At 51.0% G+C, this 26470-nt stretch overlaps 1 protein-coding gene across 1 annotated transcript; it reads left to right on the top strand.

The window, feature by feature from the left end:
• The first annotated feature begins 509 nt into the window (after window positions 1-509).
• Window positions 510-26394, top strand: LOC123428693 (ER membrane protein complex subunit 7 homolog). Its single transcript, XM_045112876.1, has 5 exons — window positions 510-607; window positions 1101-1168; window positions 25807-25922; window positions 26067-26175; window positions 26390-26394. The coding sequence occupies exons 1-5, from the start codon at window positions 510-512 to the stop codon at window positions 26392-26394; spliced, it is 396 nt and encodes a 131-aa protein (XP_044968811.1).
• Window positions 26395-26470: the final 76 nt, after the last annotated feature.

Consider the following 26470-nt stretch of genomic DNA (forward strand, 5'->3'; position numbering starts at 1 on the left):
ACCAATCAACAGATGCAGGAAACTAATTATTCGGTAGCTTCCCGCGGAGAGAGGAGAAAGGGGGAATCATACTGGTCCACATGGCAAATCAAAGTGCCTCTCTCTTTCCCTTTGTTTGTTTTGAGCAAATGTGTTGACACGGGCCTCCAAAGCCCCAATGTTTCTTGGCCAGCACTGGGAGTATTTTAAAACGCGTTGAGGAATGAACATTGCATCATGTTTCTTTGACCAGTTCTTAGTATCGCCTTACTGGTACCATTTTTAGCATGCGCGCAACACATCGGGATTTCGGTGCCGGATTATTTCAGCTCATTGTGAATCACTAAGGCGGGTTACTATGTTGGTTTCTTTGCATCCAAATAACTTATTAGGATCTAAGACCTTGCATTTTGCTTCTTGAACTGCACTTAGAGATTAAGTTCTCAATATTTGCGGAGCTGAATGGTGCTAATGTTCTCCCGTGAGGTCCACCTGATGTTGTTTTTTTATGTGTTGTGCTTATAGCTGCAATGGGCATTGGTCTTCCAGCCAAGACATCAAACACGAAAGTGATACTTAATGGTGGTCACAAAGTTACGTTCGCTAGGCCAGACGGCTACTTTGCTTTGTATCCTATGAGAAACATGTTATACCAGGCCCTTCCAAATTCTATTTCGACTTCTCTTATGAGGGGAAATCTGCTTTTATTTTGATCAAATCAATTTAGTGTGTTCTTTCATGCATCATTGTTTTGAATTGTCCATTTTTATGAGGATGCTTTTCTTCTCGATGAAGATGGAAGTGAATCTTGTGGGAGTGCTATGTCAAGAATTTTCTGATGTCACTATGTGTCTATTATACTCCTTCAGTTCCTAAATATAAGCCTTTTTAAAGATTCCAATATGGACTACATATGAAGCAAAATGAGTGAATAACTGAATATACACTCTAAAATACGTTTAGTCCATATTGAAATCTCTAAAAAAACTTATATTTAGAAACGGAGGGAGTAGTTTATTGCGTTCGTATAAATGTTTTACTGTTGTCAGCCCATGGGCAATGTTAGCAGATCATCCTGTGCTTATTGTTACCCCTTGACCAAATATCCTAATATCCTTAAGTCACAACGTGCCTGCTGGGACTCATTTGATCGAAGTTTTCTCACTTGGCTACTTCTTCTCACCAGTGAGTATTTGTCGGTGAATACTCACAACATATGCCATAGGTAGGCTAAAGTCGGTGAGAACCAAAGGGACAAAGGTGGATGCTGGGAACGAGGTTGGTACATGCATGGGACGCACGATGTACCCAGGTTCAGGGCTCTCCGTAGAGATAATACCCCTAATCCTGCCGGAGTGTTTGATGTGTATGAACAGAGTACAAGGTTGCTCCTGGAGCTGTGTTGGGAGGAGGAAGAGGGGAGAAGCCGGCTCGTCTCTGCCTCTCTCTCTGTGGTTGGCGAGTGTGTAATGTTGTATGACTGTCGAATGATCGCCCCCCTGCATGGAGGGCGAACGGGGGGTTTTATAGACGAACCCGCCGGCCTACAATATGGATAAAGGTTACAGGTGTGGGACCCGGCTGACAGCCTCGCCAACTGGCCAGGGGGCCACTAGAGTCTTGTCTTGTCGCTTGAGGGGCCCGCCGACTGCATGGTCTCGATTGGCAGTGGGACCCGCCGGCTGGCCAATGAAGCTGTCGCGTAAGGTTGACGCCGAGCACGCGTTGTACGTCAAGTATCGCCCCGCGAGATTCGTCATGGGCAGGTAGTACGGCCGCCTCCACTGTTCCCCACGCCGAGTGCAGTAATGGAGTGGGAGTGTGACGGTCCGACACTATGCTAGGTGATGGATTAGAGCCGGGGTAGGTCAGCGGCGTGGACCCCGACGCTCGTACCTGCCGGGCGCCTCGATCCATTACCTTTGCTGACGCGTAGCTATCTTTAATCATAAGGTCTTATCCTGACCTACGATCTAATGTGGCTTGTGATCTTCGGCCGGTAGCATGCTTGGCTAGCCGGCTTGTGTGCGGCCGCCTCATTCCTAGCCGGGCTGGCGGGACCAGGCCGACTTAGAACAGGTAGCCGCCTCGACTCTAGCCGACGGGGATTGCCTGGCCGGCCAGAGGGATGGCCGCCTCGTCCTCTAGCCGGTAGGCACTGCATAGCCGGCCAGACGACTTGGGCCTTGGGAATCTGCATACGTTCATGTCCTTTGGGCCGGAAATGAAGGAACAGGCTTGATGAGCCTACCCCGGGGTTATTCCCCCCGACAGTAGTCCCTGAAGCTGGCGAGGCCTGCCGCCTGCAGGTGGGCGGCCTCACCGGCTTGTCGATTTGTCTTGATATTTTTGCCGCCACTTGCGAAGGGCGCCGGCTTCGAAACCGATTGGCTTCGAAATGACGCCTCGGTCTCATCGCAATTCGCTCGGAGAATGCCACGTGCCAGGCCCCGCCTGGCGTAATGATGGTGATTACTGATGACGGGACCGGGCCTGGGCCCTGGGTCCCGCCACGACGCCCCCTCGGCTTCCGCGCGGGAGATCTTCTGTGGATTTACTCCGTGACGGTTGGGCTTAGGGAAGCGTTACCGCCCGTAATACACAGAGTTAATGGGGGTCCGGTGCGCACCGGATCCCCCCCACGACGCTTTGTGGTGGTTTAAATGGGATGCGGGGGTTCCGAGGAGGCCATTCGCCCCCTTCTTGCCCCGCATCCGCGCTCTCTTCCTCCCTGCACCGAGAGAGAAAGAGCTCGCATCCTTCATGTTCTTCGTCTTCGTCGCCGCGAAGTCGTCGACCCCTTCGGGTTCCCGTCACCCGCAGCCATGGCCGGTGGTTCTTCCTCGAAGAATCCCTCGGCGCAGAAGGTGTCCTTGCAGGGAGCCTGGTTGGGCAGTGATGTCGGCGAGGGGCACATCGAGGCGCTCCGTCACCACCGACTGCTGCCCCCGGCCTCCCAAGCGCTGGTGCGACTCCCTGGCGCCGAGACCGCTCCCACACCCGCCGTGGGAGAGGTCATGGTCTTCGTCGAGCATTTCTACCGGGGCTTCGGGCTTCCGGCCAGCACTTTCTTCGCTGAATGGCTCCACTTCTTTGGCCTGCAGCCGCATCACCTGGCGCCGAACGCCATTCTGCAGCTGGCGGCCTTCGTGGTCCTGTGCGAGGGCTTCATGGGGATCGAGCCCCGCGTCGATCTGTGGCGCAACCTGTTCTTCTTCAAACAGCAATCCATCGCCATGGAGAAATCCGAGGTGTAGAAGCTCAAGGGGTCGCGCCCGATGATGCCGTGCGGGGCCGCGTTGGTGCATCATTGCTCGAAGTCTGGCTTCCCCCAGATGCCTTTGCAAGAATCCATCAAGCATTGGCAGAAGGGTTTCTTCTATGTGAAGAATGCCGACCCTGCCCTGGATGCCCTCAACATGCCCCCATTCGACATCGCTCCGCCGACGAAGCGGAACTGGGATGCGAAGACCCCCAAGCCGATTCCCGAGGTGGCGCTGATCTGCGTCCACCTTGATATTTTGGAGAAGGGCGGCCTCCTTGGCCGCGACCTGCTCACCACCATGGTGGCACGCCGGATCCTGCCCTTGCAGAGGCGGTCGCATCTGCTCTGCCAGATGAGCATCCGGTTTGATCCATGTCGGCTATCCACCAAGAGGTTCACCCCTAGCACAGTAGCGCGAAGGGTGAATCTGATCTCCACCGCCCGCATGGACGAGAGCGGGGAATGGACGTGGGGGATGTCCCCCTTCAACAGGACCCGTCCGCCTCCGATGGTAAGCGGCCTCTTTACTCTTTGTTGTTTGCTTTGTAGCCGGTCGTGTTGCTGAGCCGATGATCGAATCTCTTTCCGCAGCTGTACGAGAAGCTGCAGGGGTCCCTCCGTCCGCCTGCTCCCGACGTGGATGTGTCCGACGCCTCGGAGATTGAGGACGAGGGCATGATTGAGTCCCACTCGGACTCCTCCGCTGGCTCGGAGAATCCCCTGGAGTCAGAAGGGACAGAGCCGTCTGGTGAGTACGCACGGCCCTCCGTTGCAGACTGGACGGATGAAGACGAGATAGCCTCATTCTATTCTGGTGTAGCCTTCAAGGAGGACTCTGATGGGGTGGAAGAGGTCACCAGCCCGCCACTGACGCACGGCAGGCGCCAAAGGGGCGGAGCGACCGCTGCTAACGAGGCAGCCGGGAAGAAGGGCAAGGGTGCCGCAGCTTCCCGGCCGGCTCCTAAGCGGCCGGCGCCGGGTCCTCCAGCCGGACAGCGGGCAGGCGGCGCCAAGAGACGCCATGGTCCTGGTCGGAGGCAGGTCCCTGTGGTAGCGGGGTAAGATTTCCTCCTTGTTTTCTTTGTTTATCTTGCGAGGAACTTTGTTCCTTAGGAGCCTTGCTTGACAGGGAGGCGAAGGATGTGGAAGAGGACACCGCCTTCGCAGCCGAGCGGGCTGGCTGGGCAGCAGCCGATGCTGCACAGAGGGAGCTTGAGATGGAGTCCAAGCACCGTTTTGACGTGGCTGTGGGGAAAGCGGTCGTGGGCCAGTCTCGCCCCAGCCGGGTCGAGAGGCCGGTGGAGAAGCGTGCGAAGGCAAGACATGACCCCTTGATAGAGCATAATATATCTCCATATGTGGTTTTGGTAATTGATGACAATCCCTATGGACTAATGGTTGCCTTAAGTTATATTTATAGGATTTGTCCATAGGCACTTCTTGAAGTCCATCTGTTGGGTTCAAGGAGTTTATATGTTGACCAAGATGTTATTCAAGTTATTATCCAAAGAATGGTCATAGAAACACTAGGTTGATCAAGATCTCAGACAAAGAGTAAATCAAGATGATCAACACACAAAGCGTATAAGATGTACCGAGAGGGATAAGTGATCCCATGGTATGGTAAGCATTGTCCATTACGTGTTTTGTGTACTAACCCATGGTCTTTGTGAGACTCCTATGTGGGGGTTAGGTGCGTTTCCATTGGGCTTGCGTCAAAAGGAAGATCTCATACAACCCATGAAGGATGACGTCAAGTGGTGATCGTCATCAAGATTGTGGTGTGCAAGTTCAAATGGATCAGCATGAATATATCATTGAAACTATTGTCAATGATCATGTGCTAACAAGGACAAGATCAAGATAAGCATTCCTGAGCACTACATGCTTGATTCTTGTGGATGTTCACATGGTGGATAGGACAAGATCAAGATAAGCATTCTTGAGCACTACATGCTTGATTCTTGTGGATGTTCACACATGGTGGACAAATGAAGATAAATACATAAGCTAGGCTTTCCGCATTGTGTATGGGAAAGCTACTTGAAGACTTCATCATGTCTTGCTTTCAACTTGAGCCAAGAAGGAACAACAACATCAAGCTCAGGTGAAAGGGCTAACTCAAAGGTATCAGTTCCTTTGATGTTAGTTGTGCGGAGTGATGATCAGCGAATAAAAGTATACACTCAAGTATGGATCATCAGTACTCTTTTATGATTCTTGAGTCCTTAGGGATCCCGCACTATTAAGAGGGGATCACAGGTTTTGCGGTGAACTTGCTCAAACTACATCATCACTTCCTGCTCAGACCACATCTCCACTGTTTTGTTGTTATCTGAAAACAGAACCAGTGCCTCGGACATCCGGCTTTCTCCGAACGTCCGAGGACTGGACGACTGACTAGTTCGGAAATCCGGAATCCTATACCAGAGAAATCAGAGCCATATAACTCGGACTTCCGGCTACCCCCGGACGTCCGAGGCCCGGATGTCCGGCCAAGTCCCGGGAATCCAGAAGCCTGCACCAGTAGATGTTGAGTTCTATATCTCGGAAATCCGGCTCCCTCCGGACGACCGAGCGCCGGACGTCCGACACCCATCGGAAATCCGGATACTACCACCAGTAGAAGTTGAGCTGTATAACACGGACTTCCGGGCCACTCCGGACGTCCGTATGCTGATGAATTCAAATATGTTCAGGCACATCTACAGGCCTCGGACGACCCACCCCTGTCGGACGTCCGGCCGCTGATGAATTCAGAAGAGTTCCAGTCATGCCTAAAAGTCTCGGACGTCCGACCCCGGTCGGACGTCCGGCCCCTCACGGACGCCAGGACTTCCGACAACTGTCGGACGTTCGGACCCTGTGTGACTTAAAGTGTCCCCAACGGCTCTTTTTCTCTCCACACTATAAATACCCGCCTCCCACTTCGTGAGAGGGTTGCCCAACACAGCCTTATCCTCATAAGAACACATTTCCACCTCACACACATTTTCTCACTCCAAATCTTAGATCCCAAGAGCATTTGTGAGCCCCTTTGAGAGTTGTTCCAATCAAAAGATAGATCTTCTCCCTCTCCTTCTCTCAACCCAAGCTATTTGTGATTTGAGCAAGTTTTGAGCATTCCCGTGATCTTGTTACTCTTGGAGGTTGGAGACTCCTAGGCGGTAGGAGTTCTTCGGAGAGGAATCAATCCGTGTGATTTCCCCCGGAAAAGTTTGTGAGGGTTTGGAAGCCACCTCAAAGGCTTACCACTAGTGGTTGAGAAACGCCTTCGTGGTGTTATCTCAAAGGGAGAATAGGGTGAGCCTTCGTGGCATTGGTGTGCCTTCGTGGTAACATCCACCTCTCTAACGGTGACTAGCTTCCCTCCAAGGAAGTGAACATCGGGATACATCTTCGTCTCAGTGACCTTGGTTATCCTTAACCCTAACTCCTTACTTGTGGTTTACTTGTGTTATTTGAGCATACATACATTGCATATTGCTTGTGCTCATTATATTGTGTTGGCCATTTCTTGTACAAGATTAATCATTCAAGCATACCCTCTATATTCACACGTACATACTTGCAGCCCTTGATATATCGTGTGATATAGTGTGATCTAGTATCTTGTGTTGTTCACCTACTTGTCGTGTGATATAGCTCAAGTAAGTTTGTGTAACTTACTTGTGCTTGTTAGTAACTGCATTGTGTCCATCTTAGTAGATCGTGTTGCTGATACACGTTGCAGTGCCTAGTGCATTTAGGATTTGTGCTTGACAAGTACCCTCTTAGTTTATTTCCGCATCAGGTTCAAGCCAAATCTGAAGAAGTTTCTAAATAGCCTATTCACCCCCCCTCTAGGCGTCATCGAGGTCTTTTCAATTGGTATCAGAGCTAGGTCTCTCTTTAATTAGGTTTCACAACCTAGAGAGTATCGATGTCGACTATTGGATTAGTGCACAATGGCATCTTTGACTTTGATGGCACAAATTATACCCTATGGAGAATTCGTATGCTTCATCACTTTCGGGCCATGGGCCGAAATACTTTTCGAATTGTTCTTGTAGGGATTGCCGACAAAAGGGATGATGCATCTTCATCTACTAATGAAATGTATCTTGATTGTGAGGCCTTTCTTGCCATTCATCGAACCATAAGTCCTGAAGTGTTCAAGTCTATCTCGACTTGCAAGTCAGCTCATGAAGTTTGGACTAAACTTGAAGATATATATGGTGGGTCCAATCTTGATGAATACGGTATTATGATGAAGGAGTTGGTGCATGAGCTCTTCACTCTTTTCGATCTTAAAGAGTCCACCACTACTCCCATATCCGATTGCTTGCACACCTCAGCATCTTCAATCTCACAAGGTAATGACATGGTGAGTGAAGAAATATATGTTGATGAAAATGGCATAGCCTCTATGGACACGAGCATATCTAGCACCACACATAGTGTAAATTATTGTGCTGATAGGTCATGCATTTCACCTAAAGATTCCTTGACAAATGTCTGTGGTGATATGCCTGCTTCCTCGTGTCCTCTTGATCAAAATATCTTGGTTCTCCCTAGTTGCTCTATGACCAACCATTTAGGGGAAATCAAGAAATATGAAGTACTTTTGACTAATGAAGAATCTGATTCACCAAAAGAATCATCATCAACTCCTCCAGTTCACATGTGCCTCATGGCAAGAGGTAATAATGAGGTATCATCTTCCCTATGCAATAACGATGATATTTGCGATGAGGATGATGATGATGACTTGACTGAAAATATCTATGTGATCAGTAAAATTCTTCATAAAGCTAAAAATAACTCTCTTCAAAGGTTCCAAGATGTTCTTGCTTACTTTGAAAACTGTAATGATTCACTTAATCATGAACAAGCTAAAAGTGAACAACTTGAACATGAACTTGAGAAGAGTCATCAAGCATGTAGAGACTTAAGATCTTCAAAAGGAGAGATTGAAGTTGCTCATGATAAACTTAAAAGGGATTTTGAGGTCCTTCTCCTTGAATGCAATAATGTCAAGCGAGAGCTCATCAAAACCTCTAAGATCTATGAGGAGCTTCAATCTACTCATGAGAAGTCTCTATTTGCTACTTACTCCTCTCATATTGTTGATCATACTTGTACATCTAACTCTACCTCATTTGAAGTATCAACATTGAAGGAGAATGTTGAGCTACGTGCTCAACTTGATTTACTAACTAGCAATTATGGGAAGTTGGAAGAAAACCATGTAATGCTCACAAGCTCTCATGCCGATCTTCTAACATCCCATAATGTGCAAAAGTTAGCTTATGAGGCTATCATCACCAAGGTAACATCAAGCGAGCCTCATGTGGACAATGGCACTACTTCTAGTCAAAGTACTATATTTCCAGGTGCTAGTCCTCGTAATTCGTCTACTCATAATGTTGCTACCTCGTGTGATGAATTACTTTCCTTGCCTTGTTGCTCTAACATTGAAGCTTACACTTCCTCTAGTACTTGCATTGATACTAACCGTGCAGAGGAAATCAAAGAGCTCAAGGCCCAAGTCACTTCTTTGAAGAAAGACTTGGAACAGTGTCATGAAGGGATGCCCACACTCAACAACGTCCTGTGTGAGCAAACATCTCCGAATGACAAAAATGAGTTTGGAGTAAACTCAAACAAGAACAAGAGGGGCCTAGAACAAGTCAAGAATTCGGCCAAAATCATTTGCTTCAAGTGCAAAGTTAAAGGGCACCATGTTAGATCTTCCCTCTGAAGACGAAGTCTCAAAGTCACAAGCAACAAGGGAAGCGGCCACAAACTCAATCACATATTGAACTACAAGTTGAAGGAAGGCCTCTTCCCAATAAGACCCAAGCCAACACTCCCCAAGGTGAGAAATCAACTGGGAAGAAAACAAAGGGTAGATGTTGCTACTTATGTCGTGAGAAGGGTCACATCGCTTCGTCTTGCACGAAAGGTAACTTATCCAACCCAATCACTATTGATGATACATATTCCCTTGGTAAGGATAAGGTTGGCAATGTGTTTGCCAAGTTTGTTGGTACTCAAAATGGTGTCAAGAAACGAACCATTTGGGTTGCCAAGCCTATTTTGATTAACCTCTTAGGACCCAACGTAGTTGGGGACCAACAAGCTCAAACTTGATCAATAGGTGACTATGGAGGACATTAGAGACTTGGATACATAATGAAGAATTAAGGGGTCTTCATCATTCATATTATCTCAAGCCAAGTCATTTGGATTATCGAGTTTCTATCTTATATCCAATGTGCCTCCTTACGGTAACTTATACTTAAACTGTCTACATTGTTAGGTGCTTGCCCCTTTGCATGTTGTGGTTTTGTACCTTGCATGCGTTTGTATATGTTGTGCTTCCAACTTGCTTATCTTGAGTAATCGAGTATGGGTATGTTGGTTCGCATATCATGTACATATGAGTCTTTTATTGAGCCTTTTGTGTCTTGTTTGTATTTTTGTTGGCTCTTGTGAGAGATTAATGGATTATCCCATTGTGGGGGAGTGATGTGCTTTTCACACCTCTCAATCCTATAAATGTGTATACATGGGGAATACCACTTAGTTTTGATATTTCAAGATTATCTAGTTTCTATGTGGTATGTCTTACTCATGAGAAATTCAAATTCTATATGGTCCATTAATTATCTCTTGTTGGTTTCAATTTGCCACTTGTTAATATTGTTGGTTTATCACATTATGGGGGAGTAATATGCTATGTGCATATTACAAACCTAGAAAATGTGTACATTTGAGGTGTTGCCACTTAGCGTTGATATTGTAAATTATCTTGTTCCTAGGTGGCATGTTAGCTCTACAAGTGTCATTTGCTTGCGTTTTATGGGTAAAGATGATCTTGGATATATTTGTGATCTACCAATGAGTATCATTTCAAAATACTTCTTGTCCTTGACAATTGGTATTCCCATCATATGATTGGAATTGATAATCATCTTTACATTGGATTTTGTGTTTCGTTTGTCCTTCTTGCCTCTTATGAATCTATTTTTAACATGTCTAGTGTGGTTATAGATATAGAGAAAGTGATGATCCCATCGTGTGCGTTTGTATTCAAATGCAAATTCTATATAATGCACGTCCCTTGGGGGAGCTATCCTATTCCCTTTAAAAACACTCTCTTTATTCACCCATCATAAAACCATTTGATCCCCATCAAGTGTGTGTTGATGGGAGGCAAGTCTTGCTCTTTATGATGCTTTGTGCCATCATGAAAATTTGTAGAGGGCTTTGTTTGTTGGAACCTAGCTCTCTCTTAGAAACTAGATATCTCTATTTGTTTTTCTTCAATTGGTTTCTTGTTGCCTTCTATTTGACATGTGTCAATGGATATCTCATTCCTTGATGTATCTTTTAATTGATATCTTTCAAGTGATAGTTCTTTTGTTTTAGGATCTTATTGTCACTTGATATCTTGTCTTTTGATGACTTATCAACTTTGTGTTGAGTTGATTCTTGAGAGTCTTGAGCATGCATATCTAGCTACTATATACAACTTCTTTTGCTTGCTTTCCTCCTTTGACCCAATATATAAGGGAAACTCCACCCTGTCATAAATAGGCTAAAGTGTGCATGAAATTCAAATTCATATCTATGTGCACATATGTGTGTGGAGTTTGTCCTATGTATTGTTGGTTTTCTAACTCTTTGGTCCCAATGAGTTTGGGCACCATTTTGTTTGTTTTGTCGTTCCAGGAATAACTGGAGATGCATTGGATGCTCGGCTCACCTATAAGGAAGATGTTGAGACCATGTGATTATTGGAGCCAAGTTAGGATGATCAAAGAACAACTATCTACTACATCAATCCAATGTTGTCACGGTAACAAGTATCCACTTCATGCATTCTTTTCTTGCAAAGGACCCAACCTGTCTTTTCTTTTCCAGGTTGCATCATGGCATGAATCTCTTGATTTGTTCTCGTAGTACTTGTTTGCCTTCTCAAAGCATCCGAACGATGATGTCTTACTGCTAGTTGGGATGTCTTTGATGTTCGTATGTTGGAAGTTCATATTATACAATAAGAAAATATTAGGCCATGTACTATGCTTCCAAGCAAAAGATCTCATTGATATATTTATGACTTCCCTTTTTGGATATCTAGTGTTCTTCCTTCTTGTAACCATTTCGTGTGTACATCCTTCTTTGTGGATATATATATCATCATGATTGTCTCCTACTTAGAATCTTGGTCACATGAGAGAAGTTACATCTCTAATTGATATCCTCTTTTCTTTCACGTCCACCGCTTCATTTCCTTTTTCGGTTTTGGTGGCAACGTGAAAGGATTTGTTTTGAGTGTGTATCTTATTTTCCTACATCTTGGTGCACTCTTTGACCGTGAAGATTATTTTTCCTCATGCTTGTCTTGATGAGGGTTTTGCCATTCTCAATTAGTATCCCTCCTCTTGACAAGATTCTTACTTCCTATCTTCACAATGGGTTGTCACAAGCGTTGGTTCTTATTTTGTTTATTAGTAAGCTTGTGAACCCATTTTCTAGTATGTGTGTGTGGGAATGATATGTCTTGCACTTTGTATCTCATATTCATCAAGACTATGTTAATGAGCAATGCTCATCCTTATCTTAAGTCTTCTCAAGTGCTTTGCCATGACTCACACACATTACTTTGGTTGAGCTTATTCTTAAGTTTCTTCCTTTACATGTTGCTCAACCATTAGTTTTGTGCAATTGATATGCCTATTGTCTCATCTATCTTCTTGCACTCGTTGTGTGTGTCTATTAATTGTGGGGGAGCAACGATCCTATTTTATGCACCTGTGTCAAATACAAAAATCTCATATTAGTGCACAAATCATGGGGAGCTTCTCTAGTTTTTTGATAAAGAACTATGTTGCCTTTATCATAATATCTTTTACTCATGTGGTTCGAAGGACCATACGATTGTTTGTTCCATCTGGGATCTTTTGATTGCTTGCCTCTATCTTTGTATGTCTTTGTGGCATACGATTCTTATTGCAATCTTTGGGTCCTTAATATAGTTTGTTTTCCTCCAACTACTTATCATTGTATTTGTGTATTTTTCTGCACTCATTTGCTGAGAAGTACACACTTTTTGGAGGACCACCTAGTATATTTGCTTTCTAAACTTTTCGTCCATTTTGGCAATCGATGCCAATGGGGGAGAAGTTCAGAGAGTTTACTTTGGATATGTTTAGAGGGTTTTGCTTTTATTGCGTAAGCATTTACATCTTGCTCACATGCACTATTACCTTGTATGTGTGCGCTTGGTTATGCTTATTTCCTTATATAAACTCTCTTGAAGTGGTTGTCTTCAATTACCAAAATGGGGGAGATTGATAGAGCATAATATATCTCCATATGTGGTTTTGGTAATTGATGACAATCCCTATGGACTAATGGTTGCCTTAAGTTATATTTATAGGATTTGTCCATAGGCACTTCTTGAAGTCCATCTGTTGGGTTCAAGGAGTTTATATGTTGACCAAGATGTTATTCAAGTTATTATCCAAAGAATGGTCATAGAAACACTAGGTTGATCAAGATCTCAGACAAAGAGTAAATCAAGATGATCAACACACAAAGCGTATAAGATGTACCGAGAGGGATAAGTGATCCCATGGTATGGTAAGCATTGTCCATTACGTGTTCTGTGTACTAACCCATGGTCTTTGTGAGACTCCTATGTGGGGGTTAGGTGTGTTTCCATTGGGCTTGCGTCAAAAGGAAGATCTCATACAACCCATGAAGGATGACGTCAAGTGGTGATCGTCATCAAGATTGTGGTGTGCAAGTTCAAATGGATCAGCACGAATATATCATTGAAACTATTGTCAATGATCATGTGCTAACAAGGACAAGATCAAGATAAGCATTCCTGAGCACTACATGCTTGATTCTTGTGGATGTTCACATGGTGGATAGGACAAGATCAAGATAAGCATTCTTGAGCACTACATGCTTGATTCTTGTGGATGTTCACACATGGTGGACAAATGAAGATAAATACATAAGCTAGGCTTTCCGCATTGTGTATGGGAAAGCTACTTGAAGACTTCATCATGTCTTGCTTTCAACTTGAGCCAAGAAGGAACAACAACATCAAGCTCAGGTGAAAGGGCTAACTCAAAGGTATCGGTTCCTTTGACGTTAGTTGTGCGGAGTGATGATCAGCGAATAAAAGTATACACTCAAGTATGGATCATCACTACTCTATTATGATTCTTGAGTACTTAGGGATCCCGCACTATTAAGAGGGGATCACAGGTTTTGCGATGAACTTGCTCAAACTACATCATCACTTTCTGCTCAGACCACATCTCCATTGTTTTGTTGTTATCTGAAAACAGAACCAGTGCCTCGGACATCCGGCTTTGTCCGGACGTCCGAGGACCGAACGACTGACTAGTTCGGAAATCCGGAATCCTATACCACAGAAATCAGAGCCATATAACTCGGACTTCCGGCTACCCCCGGACGTCCGAGGCCCGGATGTCCGGCCAAGTCCCGGGAATCCGGAAGCCTGCACCAGTACATGTTGAGTTCTATATCTCGGAAATCCGGATCCCTCCGGACGACCGAGCGCCGGACGTCCGACACCCATCGGAAATCCGGAACCTACCACCAGTAGAAGTTGAGCTGTATAACACGGACTTCCGGGCCACTCCGGACGTCCGTATGCTGATGAATTCAAATATGTTCACGCACATCTATAGGCCTCGGACGACCCACCCCTGTCGGACGTCCGACCGCTGATGGATTCAGAAGAGTTCCAGTCATGCCTAAAAGTCTCGGACGTCCGACCCTGGTCGGACGTCCGGCCCCTCACGGACGCCCGGACTTCCGACAACTGTCGGACGTCCGGACCCTGTGTGACTTAAAGTGTCCCCAACGGCTCTTTTTCTCTCCACACTATAAATACCCCCCTCCCACTTCGTGAGAGGGTTGCCCAACACAGCCTTATCCTCATAAGAACACATTTCCACCTCACACACATTTGCTCACTCCAAATCTTAGACCCCAAGAGCATTTGTGAGCCCCTTTGAGAGTTGTTCCAATCAAAAGATAGATCTTCTCCCTCTCCTTCTCTCAACCCAAGCTATTTGTGATTTGAGCAAGTTTTGAGCATTCCCGTGATCTTGTTACTCTTGGAGGTTGGAGACTCCTAGGCGGTAGGAGTTCTTCGGAGAGGAATCAATCCGTGTGATTTCCCCCGGAAAAGTTTGTGAGGGTTTGGAAGCCACCTCAAAGGCTTACCACTAGTGGTTGAGAAACGCCTTCGTGGTGTTATCTCAAAGGGAGAATAGGGTGAGCCTTCATGGCGTTGGTGTGCCTTCGTGGTAACATCCACCTCTCTAACGGTGACTAGCTTCCCTCCAAGGAAGTGAACATCGGGATACATCTTCGTCTCAGTGACCTTGGTTATCCTTAACCCTAACTCCTTACTTGTGGTTTACTTGTGTTATTTGAGCATACATACATTGCATATTGCTTGTGCTCATTATATTGTGTTGGCCATTTCTTGTACAAGATTAATCATTCAAGCATACCCTCTATATTCACACGTACATACTTGCAACCCTTGATATATCGTGTGATATAGTGTGATCTAGTATCTTGTGTTGTTCACCTACTTGTCGTGTGATATAGCTCAAGTAAGTTTGTGCAAACTTACTTGTGCTTGTTAGTAACTGCATTGTGTCCATCTTAGTAGATCGTGTTGTTGATACACGTTGCAGTGCCTAGTGCATTTAGGATTTGTGCTTGACAAGTACCCTCTTAGTTTATTTCCGCATCAGGTTCAAGCCAAATCTGAAGAAGTTTTTAAATAGCCTATTCACCCCCCCTCTAGGCGTCATCGAGGTCTTTTCACCCCTCCGCACATGCTCGCGCGGAGGAGCCAGCTAGCGAGGCCGCTTCGAGGCTGGCCCCAAGGGCTGAGGTGGCCCTGGTGGACCTGGAAACGGCGCAGGTGGACCTCGAAACGGTCCCCGACTCCCCCACGGCCGAGGCGGCACCCGACGCGCCGGAGCTGGACCTAGCTGCGCCGGACACGGCCCCTGATGCACCAGGGGCGGCCATGGATGCGCCGGAAGCGGCCCATCTGCCTCCCGCCAAGGAGGTAGCGCCAACCGAGACGGCGCCAGAGCCGGCCATCGAGCCGGCACCAGGAGCCGGTGCCATCGTCATTCCCCCAGCACGGCCCTGTTGCGCCCGGAGCTGGGGGCCGGGCTGGGAGCCGGCCCATGAAGACATGGCGGGCGGCCAACCTGTCCCGCGTGCGACTGCCCGCCGGCATCGCGCTTTCCGGCGTCCCGGAGCTGGTGTCGATGTTTACCAGCAGCCGGTCCAAGGTGGAGCAGTCGGCCCGCGTGGTGTGCAGCGACATGGAGCGCCTGGAGGCCCGCACCCAGGTAGGTGTTTCCTCTTTGGCTTTTTGAACTTTTTTTCTTCCTTTTGCGTTAGTGGGGGCACGACAACGCACCCACTGGGTGTAGCCCCCGAGAATCGGGCCGGTCGATCGTCGACCGGTCCGAATCTCTTGGAGGTTCTTTTCCCTGTGATGTCTCTTTAGTGGGGGCACGCTAGCGCACCCACTTGGTGTAGCCCCCGAGAATCGGGCTGGTTATGTCTTAACCAGGCCGAATCTTAATCCTGTTCCTTTTTGCTTTCTTGGCAGGAGCTTTATGACGCTCAGGCGCAGGCTTACAATGAGCTACGGGCCCAGCACCTGGGAACTGATGGCCGGATTGCCGAGCTCGAAGTCTGGCTGGGCGAAGCCGCCACGGAGCGGGATGCCCTGCGTAGTGCCGGCAACCGGCTCCAGCAGCAGCTGACCCTTCTTCAGACGGAGAAGAAGGAGCTCGATGCGGCCAGCCGGGTCGAGCTGGAGCGACTGCGCGATACGCTGAAGGAGAAGGAGGCCTCCTACTCTGCCAACGTGGATCGCCTCGTGTTGCTTCATCTCGAGGAGATGAACGTCAAGGACGCCGCCTTGAGGGAGAAGGAGGAGGCCCTTGTCCAGAAGCAATCGCAGCTGGCCAAGGCCTTGGAGTCTGCGGCGAATCTCCAGGAGGAGGTTGCCCGCCTTACTCATGCGAGTAAGGTGCAAGAGCTCGAGGTCCTCGAGAGCTCCCACGAGACCGATGGCGCCTTCCATCGTGAGTCTCTCGTCTTGTTTTTGGTCTTTTTGGTTGTCTCCTCTTTTTACTGTACTCTTACGTCCTGGCTATTGCCTTTCCAGGTCTCTTTCTCGAGACCCAGATCGCGGCCGACACCGCCGTCGAGGTGAGCCGCGAGGAACGTCGCGCTGTCGGGCAGGAGGTGGATACTACCTCCGGCTGGAGCGTGGACGAGATTGGGGTGGCCCTTCGGGCCCGCCTGCGCGCCCTGGGTGAGTATGTGGTTCAACCCCAGATCACAGGCTCGTGGATGGTGGCGGCCTTGTGGCCAGAGGGCGTGGAGCCAACGTCAATGAGTCGGCTCGCCCGCTGGCTTGCAGCAGGCGGAGAACGCCTGGATGCTTGGCGCGCCTCTGCCGCGCGGGCTGGGCCTATATGGCCCTGCGCTTGGCCAAGTCCTGGTATCAGAACCTGGACTTGGGCAAGCTCGTCGCCCAGCGCAATGGCTCGGAGGCGGAGCTACAAGGCATGGAGGAGGCGCTTCGTGTGAGGGCCTGCGACATCGCCGAGTACGCATCCTGGGACGACTTTGTTTTGGAGCGGGGTGAAGATGGCGGTGTGATCGCTGAGGATCTGCACGGCCTTCAGCCCTGTGATCCTGACGGCAGCTCCGACGAGATGGCCCGAGCTAGGGAATCTGCTGCCGCCTCCGGTGGTGCGGCGTACGCCGACTCCGGTGCGGACGGAGCCGGGAGCCCTCGCGAAGGAGACGGGGCAACCGCCTCGGGAGCAGCCGGGGATGGTGATGCTACCACATCAGGAGCAGTGGCGGGGCGACCGATGAGGCCGTAGCCCCGTAGCCGGTTTCCTTTTGTGTATTGTTCTACCACCGGAGGAATGTAATGAACGTGGGCCGTGGTCCAATGCTTTTGTGAATGTATATGTTCAGCATTATATTCGTATGCCAAGCGTGCTGTCTTATGATCTTGTCTTTTGATTCCTGGTTGACTCCTTTTTCTCCAATCCGCGTATTCCTAATCTTCCACCACGCCAACCCGACAGCCGGTCTGTGGCTGGGTCGAGGTTTCTGACTTTAGAATATGAGACTTAGATTTTTCGAAGCCATCAGGACTTAAAGAACAAGACATAAACCAGCAGAGTCTGGCTTGAATGAGATTGTATATATGATCGAGCCAGCCCGAGCCGGCGACCCTTTGTAGCCGAACTTTGCATGTATCCGACCTGACCTGGCGTCACCTCGCCAACCAGGCGGCCGGAGCCAGCCCGCAGGCTCGTACGAGGTGACCAGGGATCAGCCGGTTACACTATGTGTTCTTTTACAATAGGGAAGGTGTCCGAGCGGCTAGCTGCCCCCGAGCTTGTTAAAGCCAGCAAGGGGCGTTCGCTGCGTAGCCTCCGAGCTTGATAAAGCCAGCAAGAGGTGTACGTGGTGTAGCCCCCGAGCTTATTGAAGCCAGTCAGAGGGCGTACACTGAGTGAAAACTCTCAATAAAAAGAAACATGAAGCATGCTCTTTTTATTGCATTTGTTGTTGACCCCTGAAATGGAGAAAGATACATGTGCATGCTCTTTCCCTTGCTTGACTCTTTCCTTTTAGCAATAGAACGGGCGAAGCAACGCCGCGTTCCACGGACGTTCCGTTTCTTGGCCGGAGTCGTCCCTCTTGCCCTTCCTTGGCTTTTGGGCATCGATCAAGTAGTAAGCATTGTTGTGCAATGCCCTACTGATGATGAAGGGTCCCTCCCATGGGGATGAGAGCTTGTGCTGGCCGGCAGTGCGCTGGATTCTTCTGAGGACCAAGTCTCCCTCCCTGAAAGAGAGAGGCTTGATCTTTTTGATGTGGTAGTATCTCAGCTTCTGTTGATAGATGGTCGTCCGGCTCAAGGCCAAGTCCCTTGCTTCTTCGAGAAGATCAACACCATCTTCTCTTGCCTCCTTCGCCTCCGTTTCTGTGTATAGGGTGACCCGAGGCGAGTCGAACTCGATATCCGTGGGAATAATAGCCTCGGACCCGTATACCAGAAAGAATGGAGTGAAGCCGGTCGAGCGGTTGGGCGTGGTGCGGAGGCTCCATAGCACAACCGGCAGTTCTTCAATCCAGCAGCCGGTTGATCTGACCAGTGGTGCCACCAGTCTTGGCTTGATGCCGGCCAGAATCAGGTCGTTGGCCCTCTCTGCTTGGCCGTTCGACTAAGGGTGTGCCACTGATGCCAAATCGAGCCGGATGCCTACCTTGGAACAGTAGAGCGCTAGAGCGCCTTTGGCAAAGTTGGTGCCGTTGTCGGTGATGATGTTGTGGGGAACGCCATGTCGGACAGAGATGTCTGTGATGAAATTGACAGTGGTGGGGCCGTCAAGCTTTTTGATAGGTCTGGCTTCGATCCACTTGGTGAACTTGTCGACGGCCACCAAAAGATGTGTCATCCCACCGCGAGCCGTCTTGAAGGGCCCTACCATGTCCAGTCCCCAGACGGCGAATGACCATGACACGGGAATGGTTTTGAGGGCCGAAGGCGGCATATGGTTGTGCGTGCTGAAGCGTTGGCAACCTTCGCGCTTGTCGACCAGATCCACGGCCTCCTCGAGGGCCGTGGGCCAGTAGAATTCATGGCGGAATGCTTTGGCCACCAGGGTTCTGGAGGCGGCGTGATGCCCACACTCCCCCTGGTGGATGTCTCTGAGGATCTCTTGTCCCTTTTCTGATTCGACGCAGCGTTGGACACGCCGGTCACGCTGCGCCGTACCAGTTCGCGATTGATGATGGCGTAGGCGATGGACCTGCGCTGGATCTGTCTCGCCTCCGCCTCGTTCTGAGGAAATTCGCCGCGAAGGAGGAAGGCCAGAATAGTTTGAGCCCATGATGGAGCCGACACAGGGGTCGCCTCCGCTCTGTCTTGACTGTTGGGGGCTTCTGCAGCCCCCGAGCTTGATGGTGTCACGGTTGTGGGCTCTAGACAAGGTGTCTCTGGTGCTGCCGCGGCAGCCGGCTCACCGTCTACCTCCATGACGTCCACCCACTAGGAGGATTCGAGTCCAGGCAGAGCCGGGGCTGTTGTCGTAGCCGGTGCCGCCTTTGGAGTCGGTGGGGCCAACAGAGCCGGCATAGGAGCTGCAGCCGACGTAGTTGGTGGAGCCAACGGTGCTTGCACCGTGGATTTAGCCGGTGCCGCTTTTGGAGTCGGCGTAGTCAGCGCAGCCGGCGTGGGAACCGCAACCGGCGTAGTTGATGGAGCCGACGGTGCTTGCCCCGTAGAGTGAGCTGGCACAAAGATCGATGCCGACTCGGGAGACGGCTTGATAGACGGCTTATGGAGTTGCTTGAGGGAGACGCCGGCTGGAATGGCCTGTCTCGTGGAGCCGATCTTCGCTAGTGTATCGGCCGCCTCATTTTCTGCCCTGGGAACGTGGTGGAACTCACAGCCCTCGAAAGGGCCGCTGAGCTGCTGAATGAGGAAGCGGTAGCTTGCCATGTTGGCGTCCCTGGCGTCCCATTCGCCAGAGACCTGCTGAACCACTAAGTCCGAATCGCCGAAGCATATGAGCTGCCGGATGCCGATCTCCTTGGCGAGCCGGAGGCCATGAGCCAGTGCTTCGTACTCGGCGACGTTGTTGGAGGCGGCGAAATGGATCTGGAGAGCGTACTTGAGCTGGTCCCCTTTCAGAGACGTCAAGACGATGCCGGCTCCCAGTCTTGTCCGCATCTTTGAGCCATCGAAGTGCATCCGCCAATGCGTGGAGTCTGGAGGCGGTGGCTCAAACTGGGTCTCGGCCCAGTCGACTAAGAAGTCGGCCACCACCTGAGATTTGATGGCGGTACGGGGCTCGTACCAGATATCGTGATCCGCCATAGCGATGGACCATTTGGCAATCCTGCCCGAGGCATCACGGTTGCCCATGATCTCTGAAAGTGGAGCAGTGCTTACCACAGTGATGGCATGCTCTTGGAAGTATTGCTTCAACTTCTTTGCAGCAAGGTAAATACCATAACACATTTTTTGATAATGTGGGTAGTTCTGCTTAGAGGCGGACAAGACCTCGCTAAGGTAATAGACGGGGCGCTGCACTGGCAGTGCCTTGCCCTCCTCTTTACGCTGAACTACCAACACTACGCTAACCACACGAGTGGTCGTCGCAATGTATATGAGTATGGGTTCCCTTTCAGACGGCGCTGCCAAGATATGCAGGCTCGAGATTACCCGCTTGAGGTCGCGGAAGGCTTCGTCCGCCTGGTCGTTCCACTCGAACTTCGTTGTCTTCTTCATGAGCTGGTAGAGTGGAAGGGCCTTCTCGCCAAGCCGGCTGACGAACCGGCTAAGGGACGCCAAGCAGCCGGCGAACTTCTGGACGTCGAGGATTGGAGCCGGCCGCACCATCCGCTCGATGGTGCCGGTCTTCTCGGGGTTCGCTTCGATACCGCGGGTGGACACGAAGAACCCCAAGAGCTTGCCGCCTGGAACCCCAAAGACACACTTCTCCGGGTTGAGCCAGATCTTGTACTCGCGTAGATTGGCGAACGGCTCCCGCAAGTCGTCGAGGAGGCTGAAGTGCTACTTCGTCTTGACGACGATGTCATCCACATAGACGTGGATGTTTCTGCCAATCTGTGGCAGTAAGCACTGCTGCATGCAGCGTTGGAATTTCGCACCTGCGTTCTTCAGACCGAACGTCGTGGTGGTGTAGCAGTAGGCCCCAAAGGGCGTGATGAAGGAGGTCTTCAGGCGATCAGCTGGATCCAGCTTGATTTGGTGGTAGCCTGAATAAGCATCCAGACACGACATCAGTTCGCAGCCTGCAGTGGAGTCGATCACTTGATTTATCCTAGGCAACGCAAAAGGGTCTTTCGGACAGGCCTTATTCACGCTAGTGTAGTCAATGCACATTCGCCATGTGTTGTTCTTCTTCAGCACCAGTACTGGATTAGCCAGCCAGTCCGGGTGGAAAACCTCCATGATGAAGCTGGCTGCAAGGAGTCGGGTGATTTCTTCTCCGATCGTGCGCCGCTTCCCCTCGGCGAAGCGGCGCAAGGGTTGTTTCACTGGCTTTGCATCCGGTCGCACGTGAAGTTTGTGCTCGGCGTACTTCCTCGGAACACCCGGCATGTCCTTGGGGGACCACGCAAAGATGTCCCGATTCTCAAGGAGGAAGTCGACGAGCTCGCCTTCCTATTTGGGGCCGAGGCCAGCCCCGATGGTGACACACTGCTTTGGGTTGGCAGGGTTGAGTGGGACCTGCTTTGTCTCTTTAGTCGGCTTGATAGAGCCCTCGCCAGCCGATTGGGACAGAGGAGAAGGAATCGCCGGCTTCTCGGTAGCCTGGGCCACGAGCCGGTCGATCTGCCGCTTCTCCTTAGCAATCACCAAGGCATCGGCGAGGCGGCTGCTATCTTGGGCACACTCGAGCGGCTTCTTGTAGTCGCTAACAACAGTGATGATGCCCTTGGGTCCCGGCATCTTCATCTTTAGGTAGGCGTAATGCGGAATAGCCATAAACTTGGCTAGGGCCGGTCTTCTGAGCAGCGCGTGATATGGGCTGCTGAGATCCACTACCTCGAACCATATGGACTCTCGGCAGAAGTGGGCTTTGTCACGGAAGAGGACGTCCAGCTGGATCTTGCCAATGGGCGAGCAGGACTGCCCCGGCACAATGCCATGGAAGATAGTACTGGTCGGTAGGACATCTGTCTCCTTGAGCCCGAGCTTGAGGAGAGTATCGAGGTAGAGGATGTGGATGCTGCTGCAGCTGTCGACCAACACCCGGGAGAATCGGCAGGTGAGCCTCTTGGAGGCAAAGGTGGGGTCGAGGACGAGTGCATATGATCCCGGGTTGGGCATCACCGCAGGATGGTCCACCCGGCTCCATGTGATTGGTTTGTCGGACCAATGCATGTACCGGGGAACCGGGGGGACAGTGGCGTTTACCTCGCGCTGCCTCTAGCGTAGGTTGTGCTTGTCGTCGCCTTCACTTGTGAAAACGACGAACGCTCCGTCTTGATGAGGGTAGTCGTCTTGGTGGTGGGCATCGTCGCGAGGCGACGGCGGTGGAGCCGGAACTTGGGCAAGAGTCGGTGCACAAGGTGCCGCCTGCGCACCTAGAGGAGCCGGCAGGCCATCCCCTTGCGACAGCCGGCGTGCAAAGTTGCACTATCGAAGGGTGTGGGAAGACGGCTGCGCCCCAGAATGTATCTTGCAGGGGGCATCGAGCAGCTGCTCGAAGGACTGCTTGGGCAGATAGTTGGCGTTGCTTCTGTTGGGGCGCTTTCTCGGAGGGCCGGCTTGAGGAGCCGATGTTTCGCCCTCCACGATGGTAGTTGTAGTTGTTCTGGCCGCTTCGGTTGTCCCCGTCCGGATTAGGAGTAGCCGGCGTGGGGTACAACCTTGTCTGAGGCGGTCATCTTGATGTGCATCGCCGAGTTGGCCATGGCGTATTTGTCCGCCTTGGCCATGAGCACCGCCAGAGAGGTGGGCTCAGAGCACATAAGCTTGTGCTTGAGGAGGGTGCCGTCTCGGCAACCGTCGATGAACTACTGGATGGCTTGTACCTCATGCACCCCCTCGCAGGAGTTACGGAGCTCCGTGCACCGGGTGACGTAGTCGCGAAGGGGTTTGTCGGCCTTCTGGATGCAAATGGCCAGCTCGCGGGGCCGGCCAGGGCGCTTGTAGGTCCTAGCGAAATTGCGGACGAACGCCTCCTCGAAGTCCACCCATGAGTTGACGCTGCCGACCGGGAGGCTGTTAAGCCAAGTCCGGGCCGAGCCGGTCAACATGAGTGGCACGTAGCGGACTGCTACGCGCTTGTTGCCCGTGGCAATGCCGACGGGTGTGGTGTAGTCAATCAGCCAGTCCTTTCGTTTGGCCATGCCATTGCATTTTGGCGTGTCCCGAGGCAGGGTGAAACCTCGGGGGAACGGCTCCCCTCGGATCCGGGGGCCGAAGCAGGCCGGACCGACGGGACCGTCTTCCTCTAGGAGGGCTGACTGGGCCAGGACGATGAGTCATCGGTGAGCGTCCCGATCATCCTGGGTGGCGTGAGCGCCAGCCCTAGTGGCGAGAGGGGAGGCGCCTCGTGAACCAGAGACGTGAGTTCTTCGTGGGGGAAGAATCTCACACTCTGAATCGCCCTCATCGCCTCCGCGAGGCAAGCCCCAAGTGTGCTCGCTCTGGTGCTGAGAGCGCCGGTCTTGGCTTCCCTCGCCTCTCCGGCCGGAAGGGCGATGCGAGGAAGATCCTTCCGCGTGATGCTGACCGCTAGGGTTGCGGCGTGCCCCTGGGTTGGGCCCCGGGGACTCCGATTGAGCCTGACTGGGGTCAACTGGAGCGTGTTGCTGGTTGGCGGCGTCAAGGAGGTCCTTGATCCGCTTCTCCTGGAAAGCGCGCTCATCGCCTTTTAGGCTCACCATCTCCTCCATGGCTGCCTGAGCCGCTCGCATGTTGGCTGCAGGGGTCTCGTAGGTGGGCAGATCGCCACCTAGGACTTCGACGATGAACCGGCCGCGGCTGCGGACCGATCCAAGCCGGCTAGGGGCCTCGGAAATCGGAGTAAGGTCGTATGCAGAGTTATACTCGCGCTGCGTAGCCTCCAACCGACGTTTTGCCGAAGCTACGACGATGCCCTCCTCCAAGATACGCTTGCGAGCCTCCTCCAGCAAGGCCCGCGCGTCAGCAGGGTTTGCGGAAGCAGTGAGGGGTGTCTTCAGGCCGGCGATGGCATCCCGAAGGGTATCGGCGGTGGCAGCGGCGGGCTCGCCAGCGCGTGCTGAGGCCTTGCCGGGAGCAGTGCTGGTGCCGATGCCGATAACCATCACTTCCACGGTGTTGGAGACGGCAACCACGTGGTAGGGGGTAAAGAAGCCCACCGACGGCGGAGGGTCGTCGAAGATGAGGACGTTGCTGGGATATATGTCGTGGGCAGGCATCTCAGCGATAGAGAGCCTGCTGAAGCTGGCGCAGAGCGCCTCAACGTCGAAGTCCTCGTCGAAGTACCGAGGACCCTCGTTGAGACGTAGGTCACTGAAGAGAACGCTGAGGTTCTCCATAGCAGTGACGATGACGCTAGGGAGCGCCTCGTCATCAGAATCTTCGTCCGAATCCGCATGGCGGACGGGGACGTCGATGATCATGGGTGTTGCCTCGTCGAAAGCGGGCTCCACGGGCATGCAAACTGATCCGGACGCGATGCATCCGGCGATGTAGGTGCGGGGCCCCGCCCAGCGCGTAAAGCCAGCCAATGCCGCGATCGGCCCCACGGTGGGCGCCAAATGTCGGTGAATACTCACAACATATGCCATAGGTAGGCTAAAGTCGGTGAGAACCGAAGGGACAAAGGTGGACGCTGGGAACGAGGTTGGTATACGCATGGGACGCACGATGTACCCAGGTTCAGGGCTCTCCGTAGAGATAACACCCCTAATCCTGCCGGAGTGTTTGATGTGTATGAACAGAGTACAAGGTTGCTCCTGGAGCTGTGTTGGGAGGAGGAAGAGGGGAGCAGCCGGCTCGTCTCTGCCTCTCTCTCTGTGGTTGGTTAGTGTGTAATGTTGTATGACTGTCGAATGATCGGCCCCCCTGCATGGAGGGCGACCGGGGGGTTTTATAGACGAACCCGCCGGCCTACAATATGGATCAAGGGTACAAGTGTGGGACCCGGCTGGCAGCCTCGCCGGATGGCCAGGGGCCCACTAGAGTCTTGTCTTGTCGCTTGAGGGGCCCGCCGGCTGCATGGTCTCGATTGGAAGTGGGACCCGCCGGCTGGCCAATGAAGCTCTAGCATAAGGTTGACGCCGAGCACGCGTTGTATGTCAAGCGTTGCCCCGCGAGATTCGTCATGGGCAAGTAGTACGGCCGCCTCCACTGTTCCCCACGCCGAGTGCAGTAATGGAGTGGGAGTGTAACGGTCCGACAATATGCTAGGTGATGGATCAGAGCCGGGGTAGGTCAGCGGCGTGGCCGCCGACGCTCGTACCTGCCGGGCACCCCGATCCAATACCTTTGCTGACGCGTAGCTACCTTTAATCGCAAGGTCTTATCCTGACCTACGATCTGATGTGACTTGTGATCTTCGGCCGGCTAGCCTGTTTGGCTAGCTGGCTTGTGTGTGGCCGCCTCATTCCTAGCCGGGCTGGCGGGACTAGGCCGACTCAGAAGAGGTAGCCGCCTCGACTCTAGCCGGCGGGGGTTGCCTGGCCGGCCAGAGGGATGACCGCCTCGTCCTCTAGCCGGTAGGCGCTGCCTAGCCGGCCAGACAACTTGAGCCTTGGGAATCTGCATACGTTCATGTCCTTTGGGCCAGAAATGAAGGATCAGGCTTGATGAGCCTACCCCGGGGTTATCCCCCTCACATTATTCATTAGAAAATTTCATTGTAATATGAGTAGAATGGGCACTAAACAGTGTATTTTATATTCTGCTGTGTGATAAGTTCGAGTGGACATGAGGGCCAGGAATCTTGGGCATATTCAAGCCGCATTGACTGAGAACAGAAGAGTCCTAAATGAGCTGGTTTTGGAGCCTCTGAAAGAAGAGAAATACTACGAGGTGTCTAATGCTATAGTTATTGTTAACTTGTTTCCTAGTTGCTTGCTGTTATCAAGTCCTTTCTTAACCAACATATGTATCAGTATCTATTTTCTATCAAATCTTTTCTTAACCAACATATGTGTCTGTATCTACTTTCCTCAGATGAGGAAGGCTTTCAACATTTTGTCACTTTTGAAGAGCCCCATGGGTATGATGGTCGGTTCTATGGTCGTAATGGTCTTTGTTATGCCCAAGATGACGGAGAACATAGGTACGTCACATATAAACACATTTCAAACCTTTTACATGCAAGAAAAAACTAGAAGCTTCATGTTTGTATATTAAGCAAGCAGAACCTTAGCAGATCAAGGTTCATGCTTAATTAGTTCTCTACACCACGTAACTCTTTTAAGCTTATACGACAAGATATAAAATCCAACTTTGTTGCGCATGTGATGTTTCCCATCCTGTTCCATTTGTTATAGTTTGAGTCCATTCACAATTAACAGTAACATGAAATGACATGCTTGGCAATAATGTTTTTAAAATAGATAAAAGCAACGTGT

The sequence above is a fragment of the Hordeum vulgare genome, chromosome 2H, assembly GCF_904849725.1.
Source record: "Hordeum vulgare subsp. vulgare chromosome 2H, MorexV3_pseudomolecules_assembly, whole genome shotgun sequence".
Taxonomy (NCBI): domain Eukaryota; kingdom Viridiplantae; phylum Streptophyta; class Magnoliopsida; order Poales; family Poaceae; genus Hordeum; species Hordeum vulgare.

Bases quoted from the DNA above. Each gene is read 5' to 3' on its own strand.
- LOC123428693 (XM_045112876.1), top strand. From the start codon at position 510: ATGGGCATTGGTCTTCCAGCCAAGACATCAAACACGAAAGTGATACTT. The intron at 608-1,100 runs GTATCCTATGAG...AATATCCTTAAG, and splicing joins CCAGACGGCTACTTTGCTTT to TCACAACGTGCCTGCTGGGA. The intron at 1,169-25,806 runs GTATTTGTCGGT...CTGTGTGATAAG, and splicing joins CTACTTCTTCTCACCAGTGA to TTCGAGTGGACATGAGGGCC.